Genomic DNA, 11,938 nt, shown 5'->3' with positions numbered 1-11,938 from the left:
GATAGGAATTCGCCAGGCTAGTACAGTAGAGCACTTTAATAAACTGCTGAAAACACATTACTTTAACATGGCCTTTTTATAACTTCACTTTAACTTAATCCTGATACTCTGGATGTTCAATTCTTCATAATAACTATTCATGGTGGCTCTAAAATCCGTACTGACCCCAACTCTCTTCTGTTTCTTTTCCGGTTTCTTTGTGGTGACGGCCTGCCACCTCCACCTACTCAAAGCATCATGATGCTCCAACATTGATGGATGGATTAAAAGGCAGAAGTCTACGTGACCATCATCATCATCAAGTCCTTCCGTGAGAACCCTAAATCCAAAGAGGACTGTTTCATTTATGTTAGGTAGAATGCCCAGAGGGGACTGGGCGGTCTCATGGTCTGGAATCCCTACAGATTTTATTTTTTCTCCAGCCGTCTGGAGTTTTTCTTTTTTTTTTCTGTCCCCCCTGGCCATTGGACCTTACTCTTATTCGATGTTATTTAATGTTGACTTATTTTGTTTTCTTATTGTGTCTTTTATTTTTCTATTCTTTATTATGTAAAGCACTTTGAGCTACTGTTTGTATGAAAATGTGCTATAGAAATAAATGTTGTTGTTGTTGTAGATAGATAAGGCACTATATAATAGATGAATAAATGAGGTACTATATAAGATGAGGACATTGTATAGGATATAGATAGATAGGAAAAGCACTATATGAGATCGATAGATGAATGAGTAAAAATGCAATATATAATAGATAGATAGATAGATATGAAAGGCAATAGATAATACATGGATAGATAGCTAGATCTAACGTGGATGCGCTATTACAGACATTACGGTACAGCTTCACTCTCCAGCGACAGGTGGCGACAGGGGGGTCAGCTTTGCACAAATTGACTGAAAGTTGGAAGATCACAAGTAATTAGCCGGTCTGCAGTTCGTGCCAAACATAAGCACTGGTGGACTTACAGTATTCTTACAGTAATCAGTTTAAGGAAAAGAAAGTGTCGGGGATCGTTCTCAAAATGTCCAGAACTCTGACGTCTTTCAAACTCTTGAGACTTCTGAAGCGTGGATTGTATTCGGTGAACTGTAAATCCCCTCTGAGAACAACCGGATTGCGATTATTTAGTGTAAAGGTAAGCGCATTGAAATGACCGTGTCGTTATTTCTTTTCTTCTCGTTCCCGTCTTGTTAACGCACGGCTCATGTTCGAATCCTTCACCGCAGCTTTAACGCGAAGCCCGCTATATCGTTGCCTTCGCTGTATTGCCACTTTTCTCCTAACCATATGTCTTGGTGGGTGCCATTGACATGAACAGATTTGGCCATGTGCTCGCTGCAGTTAATCAAAACCCCAGAGCTTTCAATCCTGCAGCTCGTCACGGAGCGCCAAACGCGAGACCCTGTAAGTGAGTCCAATTTTTCTAGGAAGTGCCCACCACACGGCTCGTGGCCAACATCGTGCGACCTACCAGCAGATTTCGGCTTCTCAAACTTCTTGCTGTGGACTTGACAAGGCGGCAGGATTTTTGTTTCCTATAGTTTTACAAGCAACCCGTCATTTTACCTTTACTTTATGTATTTTATTTAGCGCGTCTTTTTTGTCTTTACATTCAGAAAAGCAAATCAGTTTGATTTTTACATTTCAAAGTGAGTTACCATTTTTTAAATATATTTTTGCAGGGCGGTGTGGTGGCGCAGCGCAGTGGTGGCGGTGCTTCCACACAGTTAAGGAGACTGGGGTTCACATCCTGGGTTCGTGGAGTTTGTATGTTCTTCGCATGTTAGTGTGAGTTTCCTCAGGGTGCTCCGGCTTTCTATCCAAAGACATGCATGTTGGGTGGGTTGCTGATGATATGTTCACCGTGCGATGGACTGATGCCATGTTCAGGAATTGTTCCTGCTTTGTGCTTTATAGATGCTGCTGTAGGCTACAGCTACCCTATGATGCTGTGTACGTCGACTGCCCATAGTTCACCATTAATTAAAGGGCAAATATTATTGATTTCTATTGATGTTAAACAGTTCCTACTGTGTGTTTTGACAAATCTGTTTCTTTATGTGTACAAATTCTGAATTTATAAAAATACTTGTAAGCGTCCGGCGTCTGCTCTTCGTGAAGACCACTCGTCAAACTCAACTGCTTTGACTTGATATGGTGGGGACGGGGAGCTGGATGGATGTATTTGTACTACACCTTTACATCTGAGGTGTCCATCTCCAATCCTGGTGGACCACCATGGCTGCAGGTTTTCCCCTCTGTCACTTTCCTCGGTTTCTGCAGTTGGTTGATTTCCTTTCCCTTCATTTTAATTGCCTTACTTTCTAAGACTCGGTCCTCTGAATTTCTTCTTTTGTCCTTTAATGGCAGTCAAACAAAACTGAGATGTAAAAAGAGCCAGCAGATGACCAGCTGAGTTGGGTGGTCTCAAACCCCAACCAGCTGATTCATGATGTTATTTTACTCCATGGTGTGTTGTTGCTCTCGTTCTGCTGGAGCAAACATTTCCAAACCTGTTGATTTTCATTTTTTTTTTCTAAGACCACCGTCAGAATGTTTTGGTGACCTGAGCAGATCAAAGTTACTGAGACCTTCATCTTTTGTTATCTTCAGATATTGTGTGGTGGACACGGGTTTAGTTGCTCATGTATTATCTCGTTTTCAAACTCATTATTGTCAGTCAGTCATTATCCAACCCACTATATCCTAACTACTGGATCACGGGGGTCTGCTGGAGCCTATCCCAGCCAACACAGAACTCAAGGCAGGAAACAAACCCTGGGCAGGGCGCCAGCCCACCCCAGGGCACACATCCACACCCACACACTAGGGACAATTTAGGACCTAACCTGCATGTCTTTGGACTGTTGGAGGAAACCCACGCAGACACGGGGAGAACATGAAAACTCCACACAGGGAGTACCTGGGAAGCGAACCCGGGTGTCCTAACTGCGAGGCAGCAGCTCTACCCACTGTCTCATTATTGTTTGGGTGCTAATTAAGAAAAAAAAGAAACAATTAAGGGGTCCGCGTCGTAAATAGCAAGTCAATTACAATGAAGGCAAAAAAGTTAATTAGCAGAGAAAAAAATGGACACTGATTAAGAACAGGGTTAGAATGAAAACCTGCAGCCACCACGGCCCTTCAGGACCCACCTATCCTTGAATGTTTAACTCCTTATTGTTGTTTGCTTCTTAATTTGCCTTTTTTGGTCTCTCTCTGTTTTTCTCCTTTAAACTTTATCCTAATGATGACAAATAACAGCAAGCCGAGCAGAAACCCACCCGGGCAAATTATACTAAATGCTGAAATGTCCCGAGGGCGAGAAGACGCCCTGACACGCTTGTTAGTTAAAAAAAAAAAAGATGCCTGAAGTAGAAAATCTTAAAATCTGAGTACAAAAAATATAAAAGAACAAATGGACACAAAAAAATAATTACAAAATAAACGATAAAACAACTTAATTTTACTTTTATTAATTGTTTTCTCAAGATAACGGAATCATTTTATTAAGATCTCGCGATAATGGGTTTAGCGTGTTGAAGCCAAATCCTGTTGGAAATTGCAGAAGAGCAGGACGATATTGATCAGCGCGTCACATTTTTGTTTAATCAAATGCTGACAATTGACATCTCTCTGTTAGTGCGCTTCATTTAAGGAGATGGTTAGCAAGGCTTCGGTTTTCATAGGCGTCGCCTGATGCCTGTCATGCCACCTCGGTCTTACTTGATTAAAGAAAGTCAAGACTCAAACGGGTTACTGAATGCAATGCACGTTTTTTATTACTCAATCCAACAAGTCCACAAAAACACCCATCACTCCCACAGTCCCCGTATGTCCTGTCCGAAAGCATCATGGGAACTGTAGTGCTTATCATCTAATTATATACAATTTATTTATATATATATATATACATATATATATATATATATATATATATATATATATATATATACACACACACACATCTCACCACAATGCCTATAGACTTACTTTTGCATGCACACCACAGGGTTTTATTTATTTATTTATTTATTTTTATTTTTTTTTTTTCATTTTTATTACTATTTAATTTAATATTGTTTCTTTGTAAGTATACTACTGCTGGATTATGTGAATTTCCCCTTGGGATTAATAAAGTATCTATCTATCTATCTATCTATCTATCTATCTATCTATCTATCTATCTATCTATCTATCTATCTATCTATCTATCTTATCTATCTTTCTATCTATCTATCTATCTATCTATCTATCTATCTATCTATTATCTAGTGCCTATCATTTCTATCTATCTGTCAGTCATATAGTGCCTTTCATTTCTATTTGTCAGTCATATAGTGCATTTCAAATCTACTGTCTATCTGTCTGTCTGTCTGTCATATAGTGCCTATTTATGTAATCCTGCCGACTACACTAATTTATCTATCTATCTATCTATCTATCTATCTATCTATCTATCTATCTATCTATCTATCTATCTATGTTATCCTGCCGACTACACTAATCTATCTATCTATCTATCTATCTATTAGGAGGAAACAAGTGGATAGGACTGGCGAGCTTTGTTGGGCTGAATAGATTGTTCTAATGTTCTAGACAGTTTTTCTTCATACATTCAACCATATCTATCTATCTATCTATCTATCTATCTATCTATCTATCTATCTATCTATCTATCTATGTAATCCTGCCACTACACTAATCTATCTATCTATCTATCTATCTATCTATCTATCTATCTATCTATCTATCTATCTATCTATCTATCTATTAGGAGGAAACAAGTGGATAGGACTGGCGAGCTTTGTTGGGCTGAATGGCCTGTTCTCGTCTAGATTGTTCTAATGTTCTAGACAGTTTTTTCTTCATACATTCAACCATATCTATCTATCTATCTATCTATCTATCTATCTATCTATCTATGCTGTCCTTGTTATGAGTTATTGTAATATTTGATCGCAATCTCGCCTGCAGCAAAAATTAACTCTCATTTCCTCGAGATCTCGATAAAATTATTCTGTTATATCTAGAGAACAATTTTTAAAAAATAACGATATTGCACGTCCTCTCTCCGCATCCATACTTCATTTTCCCCAATGTCCCCAATTATCCCCCATGCATAAATGTGTGGTATATTCTAATCGAAATTCACCAAACTTACTTTAAGAGGATGGTGTGTAGATTGGCTCAGACACAGAAAGCAGAGGGTGATGGAGGGTACGAGGGACCTCATCAGGATTGGGTGATGTTAAGAGTGGTGAACAGCAGGGGGCAGTGTTGGTGCCGCTGCTATTTTTAATATACGATGAACGTTCAAAAAGTTTCCGCATCTCTTTTAACTCTATTTATTAAGAATTTCAAAAACAGATAACATCACTTTTCTACATAGTCACCTTTGTTTGTGATGTAATTTTCCCAGCTTTTTAATGCCCGACTACTCCTCCTCTCGCCTTCAAAGGAGAATATAAAAAGTGCTGAAACTTTTTGAACGTCCCTTGTATATCGTTAGGAATATAAATAACAAGCTGGCTAAGTTTTGCAGGTGATACCAAGTTTGGTGGATTGGCAGATAATCGAGAATCCAGTGAATCATCACAGAGGGACTTGGACAGCAGACAGGCAGGGCAGATTTGTGGCAGATGAGATGTAATGTCAGTAAATGTAAAGAACTGCACATACTTTACATACACATACTTGATTTACCAATGTTGTTTCTTGTTCTAGTGTGTATATACCGTATTTCCCCAACGATAGGCCGCAGCTTATACATTAAATTTACAAACCTGCGTATTGGGTGCGGCTTGCTTAATTGGGGCAGCCCATCTAAAAACATTTCAGTCGTCATTCCACGTGCCTTCATTTTGATGGCTATTGTTGAAAATATCTGATTGTTCTCACACTGTGCGAGAATCCATTCTTTAAGTCGCTTCTCCAAGTTTGAGCATTTTGCTTCCCTTGTACGCCTTGGTGGCAGCTTCCTCATCTTCCTGCCAATTTCTCACTTGTTGTTCATCTACTTTAAAGCTGCGTCCAGCTGCATGACTGCCATTTTCTTTCGCGAAAGCAACGACCTTGGAGCTTAAATTTTGCACCGCAGGACTTGCGTTGCGGCGTGATATCGGTAAGTGCAAAATTGTATCAATTTAATTGTTCACGCTCAAATATAATGTCACTATAGAGTTGCAGAGGCCTACAGGGGCGTGCCAAATGAGATGCTTTTACTTCAGATTGGTAAATTCAGTCACGTGGCGGCTAATGTCGTGGCGAAAAATTCATCATCAGAAGGCTTTTTTAACTAAAAATAAAAGCTATTAGGACTCGAGATAGACAGACAGAGTTTTAAGGCTTTATTGCAATAATTCAACACAAAAAATAACAAGGACTCAACCCAATACGGCCAAACTGAGCTGAGTGACGATCATTACAGCCATTGAAGCGTTTATAACAATTTCTTATCATTTTGGCTCATTCAATTAGCTCATTCTGCACCTGGTTCAACTGTCCATTGTTCCTCTTGGTGTCTGTTTGGCTTATTCTGATTGGTCTAAGACTGGGTGGAAGGCTTCCTTTTCACCATTTTTAGGCGTTACTATGTAATTTCCTATCTTTTCTGACCTCGCTCTAATGAGCTTCTTTGCTTACCTCCTCTGATTCCCTTCTAACCAGACTTTGAGTTTAAATGGGAACCCTTATTATCTCCTTACTATTCCTATCACTGGCCCCCTTATGGAATGTGTTATCTTTCTATTCTGTTCCCATTTTCTCTAACTGGCCAAGGCTTCAAATCCATATATGGGTTTTCCTCTCATTCGGGGTCATTTTTGCTAAATCGCTTGTAATTCGACCTCTCCAAATTAGAATCATTGCTGTTATTGAACTATCTGGAGTATAAACACATGTTTGGTCTCTTTGTAAAGGTAACATTCTCTAGTTTCACCCTTAGTAGTCAGAATCACTGTACGTGTGACTGATCAAAAGTTATGCACATTAGAACTCACAAAAAAAACACATTTTTTTGTTCTCGCCTAAGTATTTTTATGAAAATAAAGGAAAATAAAGCTGCAGTAGGTAGGTGGGGACAGAAACACACTATGTACCAACAGAATAACTTGTTGACTACTCAAATTTCAAATTTGAAAAGAATACCTGTCAAAATGACATTTTTTACACCAGTTTTTATGTGGGCATGCCCAGGGGGTTTTTAGAGGGACCATTATCCACATTTTGGAACGTATGTTAAAAGTGTAATAACTTTTGAATGCTTCAACCCACAGATATCAATGAGGGCTCTACTGAAAGCTTACACCTAAAGGAATCTATATCTACACACAGTGTCACTCTATTAGTTATGGAAATTCATGTTCCATAATAAAAACAATAAAAAATACACATTTCTATGTAAAAATAGTCAAAACAAGTTATGGGCCAAAAATATATTTATATTTTTTATTTTTACTTTTTTTTATAAAATGCACACAAACTATATATATTTCTTTTACAAACTGTTACAACACAGCTCAGCGTTTTTCCATGTGCCACTTGATGGCAGCAATCACTAGCAAGCAGAAAGCACAAGGGCGTGGCACACGTCGCTCTCTCCCATTACACGTCCCGTGTGCCGGTTGAATACTTTTGCAACGCGTACATGCATCTATTATTTAATCGAGCGTTTATTTACGTTTAAACTTCTACTTTTATTCATATTTAAACTGCGAAAAAACTTGGCGAAATCACAATAAACAACCACGCACCAACTCTGCAGACTGGCACAAATGCCACCTTCACGCAGCTCCGATCGTTTTGTTTACAAGTTAGTATAGCAAGTTACATATCAAAATGCTCGGCTGCTCATTGGCTGTAAGTTTTGAGTGTCAGTCACAGTGTCCAATCAAACTGGTAGATTCTACCAGAGTTCAGAGCTATACGTCACCCTGCAAGCTTTCTGTGACACTGGTTGGCTATACGAGGTGCCAGTCAACCCCAGACCCGTCGTAATTGGCCAACTTAGGTGTCTTTCGAAAGCTAACACTTCCGTGTTTCATGCGGTAGCATGGTTATCGCCGACAGAAACAAATTACATCTAATATGAGCAATATAAGTGAAAAAAAATTACTTAGGTGGTCTCAAGTTATGAAACGTTTTCTGGAGTTTTTGTCCCTTTGAGAATATATCGTGTGTTTTGGACCTAAATCGTTTTACTGGATTATATTCGCTGGAACCTTACGGACACAATGGGATCAATACTGCTCGGAAATATTGATGTTTGACATGCAGGGGGTCTTCAAAGGTAGGCACAGTCAACTCTTAAAAGTATGTACTTCTCTGTAAAAAAGGCTTTAGTGTCAGTGCTGTGGTTGTCGTGTGTCAAAATGGTTTATATCATCGGAAAGACGAGACTTTGAAGTTTCATTTGATGGGTAGGGTGTCGAGATGCATGGCAGAGGGGCATGCACACATTACTGTAACGTTTTTGAACCGCTGTTATGTCCCGGGGCCGGTGCGTGTGCGCGTTAAGAGGTTAAGCCTTCCAAACTTTTTACAATAGTGACCTGAAGCTTTTAAGCTTTAATTAAAAGAAGTATAGTATGTGCTTTCATTTGATCATTGCTTGGCATGCGTGATCTGTCTTAATTTCTACACTAAAGTTAATTGCTAATATATTCTTAGAATATTTTTGCTAATGCCTGCATTTCCTAAGATTTTCTCTCCATGCATTAGGTCAGCGTGACCCTGCCTATAGTAAAAGCTTTTCTGCTGATTCAGCAACCCAGCAGGTTTCAGAGCCATCTTTATCTCTTCCTAGCCTTGAATCACAGGTGTTCTCAAACTCTTATCCTGTCCAAAACTGGTCTCGGTGTATCAATTAGCTCTTCTTTTCTTTACTTTGGAATTTTAATGTAAGCCTATAAAATAATGCAATATAACTGATTTTTAGTTAAATATTTGCTAGACCTATCGTATTTGCTTTTCTATTCTAATTTATGCTTAATCTAATGTTTTAGAAGCTTTTAATTACTTTCTATGGCTCGTATATGTTAATTTGCTATTCTCTTATGCTAATAAAAAATTTTCCTTCTACACTAATAACATGGGGCGGCTTATCTTAAGAGTTTTACAACATAGACGAGCATTTTCTGTGGCTTATAGAATGGGGGAGCCTATAATGTGGGGCGGCTTATCATCGGGGAAATACGGTAAACACAGGGAACTCCAGTTTCTGTATTACAGTGGCTCTCAACCTGTGGGGCGGGCCCCCCTAGGGGGTCGCAAAGATGTGAATTAAAGAAAACAAGAATCAAAAATATGAAAAAAAACATCTGTTGAAATCAAAACATTCTGATACTAGAACAATAAATATAGAGTTAGATAAATGTCGATAAAAGTTAAGTAGGTATAATAAACTATGCATTGTAAAGAAATGAGAAGCAATCATAAAGGTTTGGCGTTTCCGGCCCCGTATACTGTAAAATAATCAACAAAATATCACAATTTGTTGACACCGTCAAGTCCATGAATTCCTTCAGTATGTGACAGTCGAAAGATGGCGGTGGAGGAGTATTTATGTAGGAGGGGCCGGAAGTAGGTATGCTGGGAAAGGAACCGAGATGGATGATGGGATTGATGACGTCATAGGTATCAGACAGAGGAAGGGCGGAAGTAGCGTACTGTGTGAACTGTTGAAGGTAGGCTCATGGCGGCGGTGCGTCTTTCCTTCTGTAAGAAACAAAGAGAGAAAGGTTAGTACCCCGCCACTCCCTCCGATCTTATTCAGGTCCGTCCGCGGCCCCCCTACTCGCACGTGCGTGACAGCATCAAAAATGTTAGGTGGTGCCGCGATTAAAACTGTTATGAAAACTCGGGTCGCAAATACTTAAAGGTTGAGAAACGCTGCTGTATTACATCTCGGCTGAAGAAGGGGCCTGAGTTGCCTCGAAAGCTTGCATATTGCAATCTTTTTATTTAGCCCATTAAAGGGGTCATTTTGCTTGACTTCTCACTCCATCCATAATGGCTACAACACCCTCGTACTACAGACATACACTCTTAAAAATCTAATTCTTTAATGGCACTTTATGGTTCTTTACTCAGTTGTGTGGTTCCTCGCAGAACTTATTGCATCACCAAGCACCATTTCATTCTGGGATGGGTTCTTTTTGTCTGAAGTTGGTGTCTTATGTACTTCAAAAAAACTTCTTAATATGCAGAAAAAAAATCTGAAAGTGTTTAGCATATGGTGGGCTACCCAGGGAGACACTAACAGCGTGGAAAAACCTGAACCCAGTCGGTGTTATTGTGTGCAGCGAGAGGACCCTTTAAAATTGTGACCCTTTAGAATTTCACAAATCTTTTCCCATCTGTTCACAGTTATTTAATGTATGGAGCAGGTTACAAATCGAAGTAAAAGTAAATAAAAGTAAAATAAGTAAAAGTCTTCTGGATGGGTCTTTGGGCATCCAAAAATGGTTCCCCTATGGCATCACTCTGAAGAACCACTCGGGCACCTTTTAGTTTTAAAAGTGTAGGAAGTAAAAATGTGAGGTTTGAATACACAGTGGGAGGTCTGAAAATCAAAAATACTCCTTGTGAAAAGGATTTAAGAGTCACAGTGGACTCACCATTATCAACTGCCAGACAGTGTACAGTAGCCATTAAGAAGGCTAACAGAATGTCAGGTCATATAGCGCCTTGACATGTGAAGTACAAGTCACAGGAGGTTCTGCTCAACCTTTATAACACACTGGTGAGGCCTCATCTGGAGTACTGTGCTCAGTTTGGGTCTCCATAAAGACATAACAGCACTAGAGAAGGTCCAGAGAAGAGCAACTTGTCTGATTGTAGGGCTATAGGGGATGAATTATGAAGCCATTAAGAAGGCTAACAGAATGTCAGGTCATATAGCGCCTTGATGTGTGGAGTACAAGTCACAGGAGGTTCTGCTCAACCTTTATAACACACTGGTGAGGCCTCATCTGGAGTACTGGGTGCAGGTTTGGTCTACAAAAGGACACAACAGCACTAGAAAAAGTCCAGAGATGAGCAACAAGGCTGATTAAAGGACTTAGTAGTGGTAGTGGACTTGACACAATGAACTGCCAGACTATGTGCAGAAGCTGATAAGAAGCCAAACACAATGTCAGGTTATATAGCGCCTTGATGTGTGGAGTACAAGTCACAGGAGGTTATTCTGAAACTTTATAACACACTAGTGAGACCTTATCCAGTGTACTGGGTGCAGTATTGGTCTACAAAATGATATAACAGCACAGGAAAAAGTCCAGTGACGAGCAACTAGGCTGACTCAGGACTACAGGAAATGAGTTATGAGGAAAGATTAAAAGATTTAGGAGTCGTAGTGGACTCTACGCTATCAACTGCCAGACAGAGCACAGAAGCCACTAAGAAGGCTAAGAGAATGTCAGGTTATATAGCGCCTTGATGTGTGAAGTACAAGTCACAGGAGGTTCTGCTCAGGCTTTATAACACACTGGTAAGGCCTCATCTGGAGTACTGAGTGCAGTTTGGTTTTCAAAAGGACATAACAGCACTAGAAAAGGTAAAGAGAAGATCAACAAGGCTGACTCATGGGCTACAGGGGATGAGTGATGAGGAAAGATTAAAGGACTTTAGGAGTTGTAGTGGACTTGACACTCTCCACTGCCAGAGGGTGTTCAGAAGCCATTAAGAAGGCTAACACAATGTCAGGTTATATAGCGCCTTGAGGTATAGGGTACAAGTCACAGGAGGTTCTGCTTAAGCTTTATAACACACTGGTGATGCCTCATCTGGAGTACTGGGTGCAGGTTTGGTCTACAAAATGGACATAACAGCACAGAAAAAGGTCCAGAGAAGAGCAACAAGGCTGATTGCAGGGTTACAGGGGATGAGTTTAAAAGATTTAAAAGATTTAGGAATCAATGTCAATGTCAACTTTAT

At 39.7% G+C, this 11,938-nt stretch overlaps 1 protein-coding gene across 4 annotated transcripts in view; it reads left to right on the top strand.

Annotated features, from left to right (window-relative positions):
• The first annotated feature begins 904 nt into the window (after window positions 1-904).
• Window positions 905-11,938, top strand: part of cps1 (carbamoyl-phosphate synthase 1, mitochondrial) — a 269,036-nt gene continuing 258,002 nt past the window's right edge. For 3 of the 4 annotated variants that reach the window (XM_039755356.1, XM_039755359.1, XM_039755355.1), the window contains exon 1: window positions 905-1,136. In XM_039755356.1, coding sequence (XP_039611290.1) covers window positions 1,023-1,136 — 114 coding nt within the window. In that variant the 5' untranslated portion in view covers window positions 905-1,022. Of the gene's footprint in view, window positions 1,137-1,631; window positions 1,651-11,938 lie in introns of those variants that run through there. The other variant, XM_039755358.1, reaches the window with a different exon arrangement.

Source organism: Polypterus senegalus, chromosome 6 (assembly GCF_016835505.1).
Source record: "Polypterus senegalus isolate Bchr_013 chromosome 6, ASM1683550v1, whole genome shotgun sequence".
Classification (NCBI taxonomy): domain Eukaryota; kingdom Metazoa; phylum Chordata; class Cladistia; order Polypteriformes; family Polypteridae; genus Polypterus; species Polypterus senegalus.
Note: the sequence above shows the minus strand (reverse complement) of the source record. Positions and strands in the feature narration are given on the sequence as shown.